Source organism: Lactuca saligna, chromosome 4 (assembly GCF_052625555.1).
Source record: "Lactuca saligna cultivar CGN05327 chromosome 4, ASM5262555v1, whole genome shotgun sequence".
Lineage (NCBI taxonomy): Eukaryota > Viridiplantae > Streptophyta > Magnoliopsida > Asterales > Asteraceae > Lactuca > Lactuca saligna.
The window spans coordinates 18222477-18242328 of NC_136420.1; the positions used below are offsets into that span (position 1 = coordinate 18222477).

Below are 19852 nucleotides of genomic sequence, written 5' to 3' on the forward strand. Positions count from 1 at the left end.
AAAATAACAAATTACCACCATTAAATTGGAAATCTTAGATACAAGAGATAGAGAAAGAGAAATGAGGGGGGGGGGGGGGGGGGGGAAGCAAATTGTTGCCAGTGATGCTCGATTTCGTCGTCGTTATACCTTAATCTGTCGTCGATAGTTCTAAGTCGGTGATAATTGATGCCATGGTGGTGTAACTGACGTGTATAAGATCATCATTGGTGGTTCTTCGATCAAAATCGTTGTGGAGAACAAAGAGAATGAGGGTTGTCGTGTGTTCTGGAAATGAACTCGAAAGGATCTGATTTAGACGAGCTTTAGCAGCGATAAAAACAATTAGCTATGACACAAAGTGGTAAATAGAAGGAAAGTGTTGGATCATTTTTTTAGGGTATTAGCGGCAACGTAATCACCACTAATACTGTTGTATGATAGTTGAAATTTAATCATTAGATTCTGATAAGTCAGCTGAAGTGTGCACTCTTAAGCATTCACTAGGATCGTTGTTTACCATCATTAGCCGCGGCAACATCGAACCAAAGAGTTCAAGTGGCACCGCTTAATTAATGATCTTTTTTCTTGTAGCGAATATTTTTAAGGTGTGCCGGGATCATTAATCATGCATGATCCTTTTCATGCTTCTAGGATAAGCTGACATTCCTAAGACTTGTATGTATGTTTTTTTAGAAAGATGAGTACGTGAATAAGAAGACTATATTATAGCCCAAATATAGGTCTCAAAACTATGTATTAATGCTTATATAACTTCAAAGATAGCATACAACCTATGTCATTAACAAACACATTTTACATTTATTTAAATTTAAAATAAAGAGATGGGATAGCATATTCCAAGTGTAAAATTATATATATCAAGTCTATATAAAAGCAATCGAATTCAAGGAGACCGTGTTGAGTGAAACTTGAAAGCGAGGGTCTCCATACCCTTCTCACATCATACTTCTCTATTACTTGTGTTTCATGCCAACAATCTAATTCAAGGAGACCATGTTGACTGAAAGCGAGGAATGTCTCCATACCCTTCTCCAATCATCTTCTCTGTTACTTGTGTCTCATGCCCATTTCCCTGCAACATTTTCCATAAATTGAACATTATTTTTCATTGCATTAAATGAAATTTAGTTGTTAAAAAGTACTAACCAAATGGTTAACTTTCAAAAAAAAAAAAAACTCTTCTACTAATTTTACTTTTTTGGAACAACCGTAATATTATTAGAAAAGAATTGGAGAGACGCTAGAGAGGTCAAAAAAGGTGAAAGCCATAATAAGGCAAGAACATCACTCAAACCTCTTAATAAATAGTATCTAACATTACTTTATGTTAATCCAATTGAACGAGTATTATTTTAGTACTACTTTATCCCTGTCGTTAGTTCATCCGAGTATGGTCAATATTAATATTTATCCAAAAAATTATTGTGTTTTTATGCATATAATGTGAGAGTAACGGCCTATGTGATCCATTTACTACATATGAAGAAGAACAAAGATGAGATCAATAAACAGTAAATAAACATCCTAAGAAAAAAATGGCTTCTTTGTAATTTTAAAACCAGAAAATGACTATATTATGAACATGGTAGAGTATATATTTATATTTTATAAAAAATTAGTTTTCAAAAATAAGTTTGAACATATAATTTAGAGCTCATTTCCTATAGATGCTAATATATGTGTGTATGTATTATTACATGGTTTATAACATATTAAAGATAATTGCTGTAGGTTTAATAAGCACTTTCTTCCTATGATCATTGGTAAGAATTTGGCCTTCGTTATAGAGTAAGTGCACCTTGATTAGTTTTCACATGTTTCAAACAAAAGAAGCTTTAAACACGTTTTTAGAAAAATAGATAACCAACTCAGCATCTTCATATGCATGCACATGTTTGTTTTATCAAACCATTGCCCTCAAAACTAGAGATTAACTTAAGCCAAGTTAAAGATGTTATACCTTCATTGCATCCAAGGGATCCATTTCATAGGTGTTGAAGTCGTAGAACATGCTTGCTGCGGAAAGCTTCATTGAGAGAAACTAAAAACCGAATAATAACAAATCTTAAAATTAAGCTATGTTCTTCAATCTTGAATTCAATTGCCATAATTTCTTTAAATAATGCTTGTTACCTCGATTTGATGCTGCAATGAACCAACGTAGTTGATTATCACATCCAACATAACCGCCATTCCCATCGTCTATGACAAAAAACAGACGAAAAAGGTGATAAATTTTATATTATATGATGAAGATCGATAAATAGATCGAAGAACATTGAAGAGCATGAATGAGACGAAATGAAGAAGCTTAATTCAGACCTTATAGCATCCTGGAACAAGATCTTGCAAGCGTCGCAATTTTTCATTTATTTTCTCTCTTCTCAGCTAATTAATCCAAAAAAGATAACCAATCAGATGAATTACACGAACTCTGAAAGCATATAATTAGCTCAGAATTGTGATTTGCGCGTGTTCTTTAAGAATGGAGTGTCTTAATTGATCATGTAAACAATAAATTGTTCATATTATAAATGAAAGATATGAAACAGACCCTTTCAGCCAAACTGTGACTATCAGTAGCTTCACCTCTCTTTGCTCTCACATGAACAACATCTTTCGGTTTCTCCCCACCGGCTTCTTTGTTTTTCTTTCTCTTTTTGCCACCATAGCCCTAGGATGTACAAAGTTAATTGTAGCAAAAACGAAGAAATTATTTAACTCACAAAAAGAGGGATTGAACTTATTCAAAAAAGTAGAATTTAGCAATTTTAAGCTACCTTGTTTTCTCCAATACATCCAGGGTCATAGAGAGGAGGGTTCGAATTCATGAAGCTTTCTACTATTGTGGCCATACCATCACGTTGAAGGACACACGTTTCTACCATTGTAGGGAAATGGTTGATAGAATCATAGACTGCACCAGATTGATGATCACCATTGAAAGCAAAGCTCTGCATGGAATTAATACTATCTTGTTGTACAGGCATAAACGGAAGAGGATGAGGCCTCTGAGGACGAAGATGATGATCTGAGAAATTGTCACCAGACTGCATAGGCATAAACCCATGAAAATTAACGTCAGATGAGTTGAAATTCTCAACTGCGGTGTTCATATTGTTGTCGAGCAGATCCATCTTTGAGGTGATTTCTAGGGTAATCTCATCGACTATGAGAGAGTTGTTTAATAACAAAGTTGGAAGACATGCCTAACTGTACTTTGTATAATAGGACATAAACAAAGAGAAAAAGATAGATGTATGGTACATAAGCTTCTTGATTGGTTGGCCTTGATTCAATAATTAGGTTTTCCTATGTACTTCTAAGTCCCAATTCTTCAACTCAAACTTACTAGGGTTTCTAGTTTTAGAAAGTTTTTGCTTTCCGATTTTACTATATGGTGGCGAGAGTTTTGGGGTCCATATTCAAATTGATAGATTGAGTGATAGGACCACAAGATGGCTTTCATCAAGTATGGGGAATTTTGAGGTTTTTTGGGATTGAATTTCTTGGAAAGGGAATGGTCACCTAACTACTCTTACCCATAACTATGAAGCTTTCTTCACATTAGGTCTATGTATCAACAAACTAATGCATGGGTGCATCTTTAAGTAAGATGTAAATAATAAGTTATCAATCTTGTTCATAGTTTTTTGTCGCCAAGAATTCAATGTTCATAGATGATAATGAAACGAATTTCATAATTAATGAGCAATGCTAACAACAATGCCATAAAGTCAAAAGTGTTAATCTTGACCAGACATATATAGTTTTGAAAATTTTGTTGTCCGGTAGCCAAATATCAAAAAGTATGATAGTTAATAAGAAAGTAAAAGAATCGTATTAACAAAACCAAACTGATAAATGGCAATCATTATAATAGTCGATATGTAATTCTTGTAAAGCGCCCTTTTTTTTTTTTTGGAATCATTATAATAGTCGACATGTAATTCTTGTATAGTGTCGTATTGTATGTTTTGTTAATGTTTTAAGTTTGTATTTTATCGGATAAAATACTTTAACATATTAAGAATTTTATATGGTATTATGGATTATGTATTTATGCAATTTAAATACTATTTTTATAGATGTAAATAATAATTTTAATATAGTATAATAATAGTTGTTGTAAATTTGAAAAAATAAATAATAAATAAATAAATAGCTAGTGTCAACACATTAACGACGACAGTAGGTAATAGCGGCGACGCAATAACGACGACATTTCACTGCTAATAGCTTTAGCGGCAAATTTCTGGTCTTAAAAGCCCAAAAATTCGATGCTAAAACCATTAGCGGTGATATAGACCTCTTATGTGTGTAGTCGATATATAGAAGAAATGGATGGTGTTCTCTACATTAGTTTTTGCTCCATGGGGTAAGGTTTAGTTTACTGTAGATCATTTCTATCTTTCAGTATAAGAATGTTTGAGATTGATTGTCCTTCGGTTTGATATACCGTGTGCTGAAATCTTTGATCTAGTTTTGAGTAGATCAAGTTTCTCCGATGTAGATCGAGAATTTGTTTCCAAAGTATGGATTAGAGGTCCAACAAAGAAAGAGGGACTCAACGTGTGTTCAGGCACCGCCGATAGGTAAGAGTTCTATTGTTAGAGCATCTACAAAGGATTCTTAAAGATTTAAATGAGAATGAGCTAGTGGATCATTTCTTTAAAAGCATGTTTTGATTGCACGAGGTTTAGTTCATAGGGTGCTTTGTCAATCAAATGGGTTTCTATTCGCCTTCACTAAGAATAAGGTGGCGATATTATGGGAGGTTTTGAGGACTCCATTTGAGATTCAGGGTTTCCTCGATATTGCTTTATTATTATCCGAGAGTCGAGGTTGATTGGTATAGTTTGAGCAGCTCTAAGGCTTTGTTTTTTGTAGACGTCATTTAATGGTAGTTCAAACCTTAAGTAGGGAGAACTGTGTACTCTGATCAGAGGATCATCAAACTATTTAAATATATGGTTTCGATACAATGGTCTAGAGGAAATTGCATTTCAAGTATGCGAGGTTTTAATATAGGTTTATTGTTGTATGAGAGAAAGGAAAGTAGGCTACCATTTAAGTGCTTATGGTTCGGAAGTTTTTCTAACCGAGTCCTTCATAGTCATGAAGAATTCAAGAATTGGTCAGATTATGAGTTCAAAGCAACTTATTGTTAAGTTTATGTCTTCAATGACGCATGTGTTGTCCTCACAACAGAAAGCTACTGGGAAAGATACTTGATATGGTAAGTAGTTCTTTTTGGAATCATCAAGGATCTTGATAAAGGAGCGTTTGAGTCGCCCATGTTGTGTATCAGATATAAGGAGCATAGTTAGCTCGCGATATGGGACAGTTTTCTTTGGTCAAGATAGGAAGTGATTAAGCTACTTGCCAACTTCAGAGTTCGGTATGTGTTTTTCCATATGGGATTCGTTCAGTATTATATAAGGTTATTAGGTTTAGGTTGTCGGTTCATTTTCGATTGTTGGGTCATTCTGTTCCCCATCAGCATCTAGGGGTCGCCCGAGGATTTCGATCAATAATATTTGAAGGTGTAGTCAGTGTGTCGACCCTTTATGAATTTTTTTTTTTCAGTTGTAAATATAGGTTTCTAGGTGTGCGTTGTCTTGGTTGCTTCGTTGTAGGATTTGTGTTTCTAGCAAACTTGAATTTAGCGGTTGTCTTAATATAATGAAAGTTTTGATGTTGCAGAGACGTTGTTTAATTTTTCAGGTGTGACCTTAGGTCAATGTTGAGTCCATATTTGGCATGTTGCGTTGGCATGTTTGGTACTTGGATCGATCCGATTAGGGTTCTGTCAACATTTTGCATGATTTTAGAAATTTTCCTCTAGATTTGAGAGTTTTACCAGGTTAGTTACACATTAATAGATAACTGTTATATTTTAATTAAGCCTCAAGATCTTATTTCAGATGTTCATGAGAATATTTTTGTTAGCAATTGAGGTTCATCAATTGGTGGGATCCTATCACATTTCAACATCTATGTAAGAATTAATCAAGAAGAACATAGTCGAGCTAAGGCGCATTGTATGTTCTCCTAGGGAGTGGGTAATCTTTGCATTTCATCAAATATTGTTGTGAGGGGTGTATGTGGATAGAGTAAGATAGCCCGAGAACACTTCTTCCGACTTTATGTTATGGTTCTTGTTTGATTTATTTCTTTCCACATTGGTACAAGTTTGTAACTACCTATTCTATTTTCTGACGGTGTATGACCATGCTTTTTTCTGATGTTGCGTCGATAGCAATCGGGACTATGGAAGGGTTTGAGTGTTATAGAATTGTATGACTTAGACAAGCATTATCCATATAGATTTGATCTTAGCTACTGGCGAGAAGTTCTCGTCATATTTAACCCCATAGGTTTGATAAAATCCCTTCGCAACCAATCTAGCTTTCGACGTGTGTACATTCTTGGTTTTTATTCAAAAATAGTCCAAATTTAGTGATAAAATTGACATAATTAACAACAAAAACATTTTATAAAATGAATAAACTAAACCCATTTTATTCCACCAAGGATGATTTCACAAGAGTTAAAAAGATTAAAAGAACCAAAGAAAGTTAATTTTTACAACCTTTGAAAACTTTGATTATCATGGGAGATTGGAAGTTGATAAAGTATGGCACAAAACTCAAAAATAGAAGTTCTCTATAATGTATCCACTAAGCAAGAATAGAACCACCAAAGATGTTAATTTTCACGTGTACATAAGTTACGTTTAAGCTATTAAGATATATCCAAATAAGTCTTAAGAGAAAGCAACTTATATGTCTTCAACTTTAGCACCATTTTTAAGAAGGGAAAGGAGAGGGAGGAAGAGCATCTCATCAGATTTTTGAAGCGCCAAAATGAATAGAAAGAGTGTCTAAAATCTATTCAAAACTTTTGTCTTATGCCTTTCTTTTATACCAACACTTCGTGTAACATCCCAACTCCCAGTTATAATATTTATATATTCATTTATAAGTTGATTGAGCAACTCGACGAGTTGGATGCCCCAACTCGTCGAGTAGAGACATATTTGGCCACATGGGTTTTACGACCTCCTCGACAAGTAGGAGGGACCAACTTATCGAGTTGGCTCTGTACGTGGAAACCCTAATTCTCCGGGGTTGGGTCCTATTTAAAGGACCTTAATCCCTCATTTCTGCCTTACCAGCCACCTTATCCCTATGTGAAACCCTAATCATCTAGAGTGAATTGTGAGAGAGAGAGAGAGAGAGAGAAGAGCTAACTTGAGCATTCTAGTGTACTTTTGGAAGAGAAGAGAAGAGTATCAAGGCTTGGAAACGAGAAGGGAATGTTGGATGTGGTGTTATTTCATCTATAGCTTCTGCTGAAGGTAAAAAGTCTACACCTTGCTCATTATTTTTATTAGAACTCGTTTTTATGGAGTTTTAGCGCTTTTTCCATATTTTCTTGAGACTTTGAGTGTGTTGAGCTTATCAAGAGATTAAGACTTCAGATCTGGACCTTGTGAGGTCCCTAGAGTCTAAAGGTCCCAGCTTTATCCAACTATAGAAGAGCTTTTATGCTTAAGACCCTAAATGGAACTTGTTTTGGCTTTTGAAGCTCTAAGTGCCATGCATGGGTGTAAAGATTGTAGCTTTACGTGGTATCTAAGCCTTGGGAGGCTAGATCTAGAGTTTGGGGTTGAAAATATGCCTTAAAATGTCTGAATGAGAACATAGACCGAAGGGACTCACCGAGTCAGTGAGCTGACTTCACGAGTCGACTAGGGTTTTCCCCAACGAGTCTGGACATGAGTAACTCGGCGAGTTAGTGAGACAACTTGATGAGTTAAGATGGATTTTCGTGACATTTCTTAAGAAACGAGGGGACTCGACGAGTCACATAGATACACACGATGAGTCGAGTCAACATGGACTGTTGACTCGAGTGTTGACTTCTGTTAATTATAGGGTTTGGTCAAGACAGGGATTATGGGGACCATGGAGGAGTAAAATGGTCTTTTACCCATCCCAAGAGTTAGAGAGATAAAATAACTTGTATAGTTTAGAGTTGTGATTTAAGTGTTAATTAGAGATAATTATCATATGTGTTAGGTAAAGGCTAGATCGGTGATTCGGGTACGTGGTTTATTTGCTTACTTACGAGGTGAGTCTTCTCACTATACTTACCTACAGTGGTAAATTTTGTGTGACCGAAGGGTCTTCTATGATTTATTGAGTATTGTGATATCCTGCATTATGCCTTTGTGATTTATCCTGTGTATTATTATGAGCTTACTGAGTTAGGACCGGAGGGTCCACCCAAGTTATGGGACTGGAGGGTTCCACTGAGACATATTGACCAGGTGGTCTTATTCAAATAAATCCATGAGAGGCTAATGAGATGTGTGTGGTATTTTGGGGAACTCACTAAGCTTTGTGCTTACCGTGTTATATGTTATGCGTTCCAGGTACTTCTTAGGTTCACGGGAAGGCGCCAGCTTGATTGTACACACGAGACGGAGTTATGATTTGAGGATCCTGGATTTTTTTTAACAATATGAATATGTGTTTTTGATAAATTGTCATTTTAGGGATTTGTGAACTGTGTTATTGATAATTATATGATTTTTAAAACCAAAAATTTATTTGAAAATTTACGGTGTTACAAGTTGGTATCAGAGCCTTGGTTTGAGGGATTCGGATGTACCTTCGGGTATGTCTGGACTCAAACTAAGGATTTAAGAAATATTTTCAAAAGCAAAGATTTTTTTAAAATGAGAAAGAGCTTAAAGAGAAAAACGAGTTAGAGTAGTGTGTATAATCAGCCAGAGCCCGAACGGTAATTTCCCAAAACACCCTTACTTATTTGTGTTATGAGATGTTTGAGATGCATGCTAGATCGGCTAGGTATTTCATATTTAGGACTAGAGTTGCCTGATTTATGATGCCTTAGCCTAGGAGTTGCTACTATCTATTATTTTCCTTGAGTATATTTTGAGAAGGAGCATCTAGCAGGAATCACTTAGAAAGATTTATGAGTCAAGGGATACCTATATGAGAAAACGAGGGGTCTACTAAGAGAGTAGTCTGTTATTTGTGAGAGATAGAGTACGTGTGAATTGGGATCCGAGGAAGAGGACTTGGGGTGACTATAGGTTGGTGTGGAAGTTAGTATTGGGCCCGTATTACTGAAAGCACCGGATCTGTATGCAACCCACGTAAGAATCCTTAGGGTGCTAAGGAGCATGTAGGGATGGAGAATCGAGTGTGGTATGCTCGAACGAGTCGCTGATGATTTTTGTGTTGTGTTTCAGAGACATCATGGTGGGTACACGCCACAACCCCGGGAGCAATGGGACCAGTGATGAGGAGATTCGTAGGATGATTGTGGAGGAGGTGGCCGCAGCCATTCAAGAGGCGATACCGGAGATGTTTGGGTCTATTAAGACCACACTGATTGAGACATTTGATGAGTGATATGCCACTATTACTGAGGTTGTAGCTGTTGCAACCAACACAGCCGTAGCTGCTGCTAGGCCACAGGGAGGTAACTAGTTGTTGTTCTGGGAGTTCAGCAAGACAATGCCACCAGAGTTCAACGGGACACAGTGTGACATCCCCATTTTCAATGTCAAAAAAGACCGATTTTGTTTATGCTTTATAAAAATCAGAGTACCTCTTTTAATAAAAATGTTGCGGAATTTGTTCCCAGTAAAACATGATAAATACGTTATCAAAGCATTTCCAAAGAAAATTATTATCATCGTCAATACATAAACATAAGCATAAACATAACTTACGTTCATTATCACTAGTGATTTATATCTCCTTAATCTCTTAGTGTAATGTGACTTCATATCAACCTATGATATAAATAAACTGAGTGGGTCGGGTTGGTAAACCTGGTGAGTACATAGGGTTTTCAACCCACAATAATATAATTATTATGTTTAATCTTCATACAACTAATCAACCCAATTAACCCATCCCCATTATCTTCTTTACTGTTAAGGATCTACTCTAAAAATCAACTATTCGTCGTTCATTTATTCCTAAGGATTATCCTAAGGAATTGGCACAAAGTCCATCGTCACCGGGAATATAGGCACTAAGTATGCATAGTCGCTAGTGTTTATACAACAGGCACTATGTCCGCATAGTCGTCAGGGTTTGGGTACGAATTCTGCATAGTCACCAGGGTTTAGGCATCAAGTCTGCATGATCGCCAAGCTTTAGGCACTAAGTCTGCATAGTCACCAAGGTTTAGAGTACACTGGGTGAACGTATCGTTCACAACACATACATGTTGTGAGCCTGCTAGTGTTCCACTAGACTGCCTAGAATAGTCAGTGGTTGTCATCCATACTCTGCTAAATGACGGGTCCACCATTTGGGTAAAGGGCTTCTATCATTGTTCACCTCTCACCCTTATCTCATGGTCTATATCACATATCATGTCACCATCCGACTCATATTTCATCTACCCATGTTTTACCCAACATATTTTGTAGATATAAAATACATATACAGTTTAATTCATTTGAAGCATGTATAAAATCGTTCATCCAACATAGACAACAAGTATTCAGATAATATGCATACATAGCACGTAATTTATATAAAATACTTTGTATCTATGTGTAAGATGAAAGTAACTATGCACTCACAGCACGTAATTTATATTAAATATTTCATATCTATGTGTAAGATGAAAGTAACTATGCACTCACAACACATAATTTATATTAAATAGTTCATATCTATGTGTAAGATGAAAGTAACTATGCACTCATCTGATAAGGTGGTGACACGGTTCGCTGAGAACACTTCGTTTACTTTAAAACAATTTCCTTCGACAAAACCTAGTATCGTTACCACTGGAGTTTAGTCTAACGTTTTACCGAGACTAATTCATAGTCTAGATATTGTTACTATTATATAAGCGTTAAAAAATACTCTTCACCCACTATGTATAGATAGGGGCCAGACATGAAACACCTGAGGGCAGGATCATTTTGGCATATAGCACTTCCGAATCCAGTAACCCAAGCGGCCTTCCAAACCAGATTCCCCGAGCGGTTAAAAAGATATTACAACAACACTTATATAACCCATAATAATTGCCCAAATAATTAACATAAGGTCCTAATAACATTACTATAATTAATGAAAAGCTATATTAAAAATAGCATAGGCGTAGCTCACTTACAGCGGGTTTTCTCGAAAACCGGGCTTTGCTTGGAGCAGCGTTTCCGAACCGAAAGACCCTTTTTTTAGGACTCCGGGAGCCTCGTGACCTCCTTCGGGTGATAGGGGTTTACCTAGGCTTGGGGGGGGGGGGGTTAGGGGGCTTAGAAAGAGAAAGTAGAGAGAGAAAGAGAGGGTGAAAGGTTTGAGAAATATGAAGGATTCACCCTTTATTTATAGGGGTTTTATCATAGAGTAGTCTCTAAGCTTCGTCTGTATCTTCCACGCACGAGATCTTTATTATATGTTCTTTATATCCACGTCCTCGTATTTACAAGTACTACAACTTTCATTTAGACCCTATCGGCAATTTCTCATTGTAGCTCAGATTTACAAAACTGTATCGAATTCGCCGCGCTTAAACAGTAGAGACTAAGTTTCATCCATATCTTACTCATACGAGCCCTATTCTCGATTTTCTTTATATCCACACGTTGGTATTTACGACTACTACAACTTTCATTTAGACCTCGTCGGCCAATTCTTATTTTATCTCAGATTTACAAATCTACATCGAATTCGTTGTGCTTGAAGAGTAGAGACTAAGCTTCATCCATATCGTTCGCATACGCGCTCCATTTTCGACTGTCTTTTTATAGTTTAACTCCTATTAAAGATATCTTCATTTCTCGTTTACATTATTTTGGTTAAAATCGACTGATCTAGAATTCGAATTTCCAGGTTGTTTACTGTTATGCTAAATCTTAGAAAAATCATAACTTCCTCATACGAAGTCAAATTTGGACGTTTTTTTTATGCACACTCTTGGTTTAACATATACTATGATTTTTTTTAGATTGCTAAGGCTAGAAAGTATTTTATCATAAATTCACTTTTTACGATTCATGGTGTCGTGTCGGTTTTTCCGTAAAACTTCGACATGTCATATCTTCTTCATTATAACTCGGATTTCAGCATTTTTTATATGTACCGAACCCTTGAGACATATTATACAACTTGGTTAAATAATCTTTTGTCGAAAACTCATTTTCGAAACTTATTGCCTCTAAATTGACTAGCCCGGATCTACGGGTGTTTCACACAGGATCCGATTGGTGCCATGAGATGGATCTCTAACACTGAGGGATGCTTTTATACGTGTTCATGCCTATATCTCTTGAGAGTTTGGTTTGCGGCGAACCAGCTTCGCTTGGGAGTAAAGGACTGGTGGAAGTTTGTGACTACCAACTTTACTCCTGTAGACCATGTTGTAGTGACGTGGGAGAAGTTCACACAGTTGTTCCGAGACGAGTATGTTCCCCAGTGGAGAGGGAAGGTTTGGCACATGATTTTTGTATCTCAAACAGAAGACATAGTCAATGACTGAGATTATGAGGATTTTCCACGATAGGGCGTTGTTTTTCCCTAAGTACGTGTCTTTTGAGTAGGCACGTATGAGCCAATATTTGAGCATACTGAGGAGGGATATACGGGAGTTCATGGGAAACTCGTCATACCGAACATTGTCTGAGCTTCATACCAATTCCATGTCGATGGAAATTGAGCTAGAGTTACAAACCAGAGAGGATGAGGAATCTCGGGGTAGGGACCGGAGACCCGTACAGTTGCAGCCAGCGACAAAGCGGGCAAAACCTGCTGATACGCGTGCTGGGGGCCAGAAGGGCCACACTTGTGGCAAGTGCAGCAGCATTCACGAGGGATCATGTCGGGCAGGGATTTGCTACATATGTAGCAAAGAGGGGTACACGATGAAGGATTACCCCCAAGGGGTTTGCAGTTTCCTTTCACTACAACCAGACCGGACATCGGAAGGCCGAGTGCCCTCAACTCATTCAGGGATCAACTGAGGGTTCTGCACCTGCTGCTTTACATGCTACTGATAGTCGTCCAGTGAAGGTCGAGGCACCGAGGTTTCATGGGAGAACTTTTCAGCTGACAGCGGAGGAGGTCCGCGCAACACCTGATGTCGTGGCCGGTACGTCTTTCCTTATTTATATTATTTTGTGATTTGTTATGCTTATATTGTGCTATATATAGGTGCTTTTCTTATGAGTTATGTACCTGCTTTGGTGTTATTTGACTTGGGTGCGAGTCGATCCTTCGTGTCCTTAGCTTTTAATCGTGACATCATTATCTGACGTGAGGCGTTGAGTCGTCCTATGAGGGTTTCTATAACCACGAGCATGCGATTTTTGCTACTGATGTAATCCAGGGATGTGTACTAGAGATTTTTCGCATTGAGTTTCCAATAGACCTGGTACCGATCGCGATGGGTGATGTCTGTGACATAGTGGGCATGGATTGGTTGAGTCGGTTCGGAGCTGTGATCGACTGTGAGCGTCACATGGTGACCATATGAGACCCTAGTAGGGGAGTGCTTATGGTGTATGGCAAGGGTACCAGATCTGGATCAGCTTTCTGATCTGTTTCTAGGGCGAGGCAGAGTCTACGGTAGGGTTGTATGGGATTTTTAGCATATATGATGGATACGTGGGTTGCTACAGAGAGGTCGAGTTCTATCTCCGAGGTTCCAGTAATGTGTAAGTTTCCAGATGTTTTCCCCGAGGAGTTGTCTGGTGTGCCTCCTGAGAGGCAGGTGGAGTTTCGGGTATGGCGCCTATTGCCAAGGGACCTTATCGCCTTGCACCACCTGACATGCAGGAGTTATCCTCAAATCTCCAGGAGCTGTTGAGGAAGGGTTTTATCGGACTGAGTAGCTCACCATAGGGAGCACCGATCCTTTTTGTCAAGAAAAATGATGGTTCACACCGTATGTGCATTGGTTACCGGGGATTTAAACAAGCTGCTGATCAAGAACTGATTACTGCTACCGAGGATCGATGATTTATTCGATCAGTTGCAGGGGGCATCTTGATTTTCCAAGATCTATTTGAGATCCAGATATCATTGGATGAGAGTTTGTGAGGAGGATATTCAGAAGACAGCCATTAGAACTCGTTTAGGGCATTACGATTTTGTGGTGATGCCTTTCGGACTCACCAACGCACAGACAACGTTCATGGATCTCATTAAACGGATGTGTAGGCCCATGTTGGATCGATCGGTGACCGTGTTCATTGACAATATTCTGGTGTACTCGAGGTCCAGAGGGCTGCACGAGGAGCATCTTTGGGATATTCTTGGAGTGTTAAGGGCGAAGAGGCTTTATACTAAATTCTCCAAGAGTGATTTCTGGTTATGATAGGTCCAGTTCCTGGGACACCTCGTCAATCAGAACGGGATATTGGTCAACCCGACCAAGATTGAGGCGGTTATGAGATGGGAGGTTTCGAGATCCTTGTCCAATATCAGGGGTTTTCTTGGTTTGGTCAGATACTATTGGAGGTTTATCTGAGATTTCTCCAAGATTGTTGTTCCACTCACCAGATTGACCCAGAAGGGTGTTACTTTTGCCTGGGGGCCCGCGTAGTAGGCCTCATTTGAGAATCTTCATCAGAGATTGTGCGAAGCTCCAGTGTTAGCCCTTCCCAAAGGAGTGGAGGACTTCGTGGTTTACTGTGATGTATCTATATCAGGGATGGGTGTGGTGTTGATGCATAGCGGGCACGTGATAGCATACACATTGAGGCAGTTGAAGCCTTATGAGAGGAGCTATCCCACCCACAATTTGGAGCTAGGGGTGGTGGTGTTCGCCCTCAAGATATGGCGCCACTATTTGTATGGAGTCCATTGTACCATATACACGGACCACAAGAGCCTAAAGTACCTCATGGATCATCCCAACCTTAATATGAGGTAGAGGAGGTGGTTGGATGTGGTGAAAGACTACGACTGTGAGATCTTATATCATCCGAGAAAGGCTAATGTGGTAGCCAATGCCTTGAGCTATAGAGCAGTGAGTGCTCCGATCTGAGATGTCTGTATGAGGATGACAATGATGACTCTAGTCCTAAATACCATCCGAGAGGCCCGGGTGGAGGCCGTGAGACCAAAGAACTATAAGGGAGAGCGGATAATCGGGCAGATTTCTGAGTTTGGGACGAATAGTCGGGGGCTTATGACTTTCCATGGGCGGATTTGGGTAACCTATACAGGTGGAGCTCGGCGCATACTGATGGTGGAGGTACAAAGATCGAGATTCACGATCCACCCAGGAGCCACTAAGTTGTTTATGGATCGAAAGAGAGATTACTGGTGGCCCTGTATGAAGAGGGATGTGGCATGGGTAGTTAAAAGGTGCTTGACCTGTCTCCAGGTTAAGGATGAGCACCAACGTTCACATGGCCCTTTGCAGCAACTAGTTAGCATGCAATTCGAATAGTTCAAAATTACAAGTCTTCAAAGCCCATTATTCCTTGTGTTCGATTTTGACTGAAAGATGAAAATTTTAACCAAATACTAGCCTATAAGTTGTAGTTCCAATTGGACTTTAAAAGCGATACGAAACTCCCACAATGCATCATCAAGCCTCTTGGCATTCCTTTTAGTTATTACCAACCAATCTTTCAAGAATTCTTTTTAATACCCTATTTGTGACTTCAGTTTTCCTGCTTGTTTGGGTGACAAAGTGTTGGAGACCTGTGGTGTACACCATATTTACGTAACACATTTTCAAGTTAATCATTGCAAAAGTGGGTGACCCAATCACTAATTAAAGTTCTAGGCATACAAAAGCAAGAAAATAATTTTCTTAAAAATTTCATGATGACATGTGCATCATTAGTAGGTAAAACTTGCACTTTTGTCCACTTCGACACATAATCAACCGCTATAAGAATGTAATTCTTACCTCGAGATTCTAGAAAGTGATCCATGAAATTGATACCCAAAATTTCAAACACTTCACAAACTTGGATGTTATTTTAGGGCATCTTACAGCGAGAGGAAATATTGCCCAAACGTTGGCATGAATCCCACTCCTTGACAAACGCAATTGCATCCTTGAAGATTGTGGGGTAAAAGAATCATGCATTGAAAACCTGTTTTTCCATGTATTGAGCACCATGATGTCCAGTAGTTGGTCCACTATGACAATGTTGTAAGATATTATTTTTCTCTCTCTCAAAAATGCACATCCTTATAATCCATTAGCACAACTTCAGAATACATAAGGTTCATCCCAAAAATAATATTTAATGTCGGAAAAGAGCTTCTTCTTTTGTTGATGGGATAATCCTTTTGGAAGGTAGCTGCTTGCAAGATAATTCACAATGTTTATGAACCAAAGCTCTTCACTCACTATACCATCAATTATTCGTCGGGAAAGTTATCATTGATCTCGTCCTCTTTTAACTCTTTGAGATTTGGGTTCTCTAATATTCATAGGTGATCAGCCACGACGTTTTCCAATACCTTTTTGTCATTGATCTCAATGCCAAATTCCTGAAGTAAAATCACCCCTTGAATAAATCTAGGCTTCGGATCCCGTTTATTAAACAAATACATTAAAAGTAGAATGGTCAGTAAAAACAATAGTTTTGGACAAAATTTAATAGGGATGAAATTTATCAAAAGCATAAACCACAACCAACAACTCTTACTCAACAATAGTGTACTTCTCTAGAGTTGGGTTAAGTGTATTCCTAGCATATAAAATTAGTTGAAGACGATTTGTCAACCTTTTTCCTAAAACTGCTCCCAATTCATAATCACTAGCATTACACATAAGCTCGAAGGATAGGTTCCAATTCGGGGCAACCATGATTGGGGCGGTGGTCAATTTTTCTTTTAAAGCTTCAAAAGCTTTCAAACAATAACTAGAAAAATCAAAATTGGAGTTAAAAAAACAAATGAGTTAAAGGTCTTGTTATTTTTGAAAAATCTTTTATAAATTGACAGTAAAATCCTACATAACCCAAAAACTCTACATCCCCTTCACGTTTGTTGGAGGTGGAAATTTTGCAATAGTGACAATTTTTGCTCGATCCACCTCTATTCCTAATTTGAACACCTAGTGATCTAACATTATCCCATCAATTACCATAAGGAAATACTTTTCCCAGTTCAAGACCAAGTTGGTATCTTCATACCTCGCAAGCATGAAGTCAATGTAAGTCAAACAAGTATCAAAAGAAGAACCAAAAACTGAAAAACCGTCGATGAACTTTTCCACTATATCATGAAAAATAGTGGTCATGCATCTTTGGAAGGTGGAAGGGGCATTGTATAACTCGAAAGGCATACGACACTAGACAAATGTCCCATAAGGACATGTGAAAGTAGTCTTCTCTTGGTCTCTTCGATGTATAGTGTAACATCCCAAAATTCAAGACCAAAAATTCAGTTTTAATCAAGTAAGTATAAAACCACTAGTCTAAACATCCATAGTGTTAACTCATTTCATAATTAAAAAGTAGTATTTCAAATAAATAAAACATGTCATAGGAAAGTATTATTAGGTATAATCCTGATAGCTTCATTTTAATTACTTCTTTTTATAGTTTATTTTAGCATATTTCATTCATAATTTAGATAATTTCCATGCATATTTTCCTTTTTGTTATTTTATGACTATTTCGGGTACTCTCGAATCTTGTGAGCATAATTGCAGGTTTTCGGGTCTAGCGGAGCGGGAGTGTTCGGGACATATAGGAGGCGATGAGATTTGGTAGACAAAAATGATGTTGGGCTTGATGGGTAGTGGTGATGATGCATGGAGTGATCTTGATGATTATTTGAAGACTTGGAGAGAAATAAACTTTAAATTTGCAAGATGCGGGGGAATATTCAAGCGTACGTAAATTATTAATCGGGCGAATTCACGAGCTTTGGAGGATTTGGAGAGGTCAAATTGGGCTTAAAATGAAGAAAAACTTGAAGAAAATGGGCTAGGAGGTGATTGGATTCGATCTGGGCCAAGTGGGCTAAGCTATGGAGGCCCAAAACCTCAAAGATGCTACATCCAGGGACCACCCGCGCAAGAGCACGCGGGTCGCGCAACCTCCTGCAGGGGCAATTTCGGAAATTCTTCTTTTGAGCTATTTGAGGAAGGTTGGTGCCCATCTTTTGCATACTCTTGGACACCCGATTTTTGAAGATTCTCTCTGGAGTTTTGGAGACTTTTGAAGGCCAAGAACCCTTGAAGAACATCATATTTTACCTCTTGATTCTTGCTTAATGTTTGGTACAAATTTCTCTAACTTTGTTTCTTTGGGTTTAGCCATGCTTGGCTAAGCTAATCTTGGTTGACTTTTGGTTAATCCTTTGACCTTTTGTTGAATGTTGAAGAATCCATGAACATGTTCTTGAATCTTTATGGAAATGTTTTGTGTTTTAACATCTTATCATTACTTGTATGTTTTAGTTCATGAGTTTAAATGTGTTTGTGGTGATTAGTTGGCTAATTTCTTGATTAAGTAAAGGATCCTCAAATTAGCAAGCAACAAATGATTTTTGTGTTGTTTTTGCTTCACACAATCATAAAAACATTTCCTCCAACATGCTGGTGAAAGCATTTGACCCCTCTTGGATTTGGTGACTTTTTGGTTCTTAATGCTAGTTGACTTTCACTAATTACATGCTATTTGGAATTAGTGACTTTGACTAAGGAAATTGTTATGAGCTTCTCTAGCCATTTCAACAATTAAGAAAAGTCTAGGTAATCTCAAGCTCCTTGGATTACTATAGCCAAATTGAGGATTTAAAACAAGTATTGCACCATTGAATTCTAATGATATGTTCATCAAAAGTCAAAGTGAGAAAACTATAAGTCAACCATCTTTCCCTTATTGATTTTACATCAAATTCTTATTTTTGTTGCAATTGTCTATTTAAATCATAGTTAATTTTAGTTTGTTTCAAGTATTTCAAAACATCAAAACCCCCATTTTTAATTTATTGTCATATTCCAAGTATTTTACAAAGAGATTTTTCATAGAGTTATCAAATTGAACCAGTCTCCGTGGATTCGATCCCTTTACCACTATACACTATTTTAGTGTGTAATAATTAGGGTTATTATTTGTGTTGGCCTCGACAACCACCAAATTTTTGGCGCCGTTGCCGGGGATTGGTTTATTTTTAATCAATTTGTTTCTCTATGCCCAGATCTCAGCGTACAGGTGACTTGATTTACAATCCAGAAATCGAAAAAGAAGCAAGGCGTTTGGCGAAGGAAAAGCGAATTGAACGTGGTCAAACTTCTAATCCTCACGGGGATCCGGAGGTCGAAACCGCTTCATTAAGCGACATAGAGCCCGATTCTAGTCCTGACCTTCGCCAAGAAATTCCCGAAACACCACCCCTACAACAAAATCCACCCATTATTGAACCAATTGAAATGGCGGACGGAGGAGAAGTTCCCGAAAGAACTTTGAGGCAAATGATGGAGACCGATGTTACACAAACTCCAACCGGTATCAATTACTCGGTTTTGGAAGGAGGCTCGGAGTTGAAGTCAAGTTTAGTCCATCACCTACCGACTTTTCCATGGATTGGAGAATGAAGATCCTCATAAGCATTTGAAGATGTTCCACATTATTTGCACTAGCATGAAGCCACAAGGGTCAACCGATGACCAAATCAAGCTAAGGGCATTCCCCTTTTCATTGGCCGATAGAGCAAAAGATTGGTTATTCTATCTTCCACCGGGGTCGATCAACTCATGGACCGACATGGAAAGAGCTTTCCTTGACAAGTTTTATCCCGCCTCAAGAGTCTCAAGTCTTCGAAATGAGATTTGTGGAATCCGCCAAGGTCAAAATGAG

General features: G+C 38.1%; 1 protein-coding gene across 1 annotated transcript; it reads right to left on the minus strand.

Moving 5' to 3' along the window:
* Positions 1–730: 730 nt before the first annotated feature.
* On the minus strand, positions 731–3279 carry LOC145038332 (transcription factor BEE 1-like). The gene is made up of 6 exons (XM_078986725.1): positions 2784–3279; positions 2558–2677; positions 2326–2391; positions 2137–2205; positions 1964–2044; positions 731–1075 (listed from the first exon to the last, which is right to left on the minus strand). The coding sequence occupies exons 1-6, from the start codon at positions 3138–3140 to the stop codon at positions 986–988; spliced, it is 783 nt and encodes a 260-aa protein (XP_078842851.1). The 5' UTR covers positions 3141–3279; the 3' UTR covers positions 731–985.
* Positions 3280–19852: the final 16573 nt, after the last annotated feature.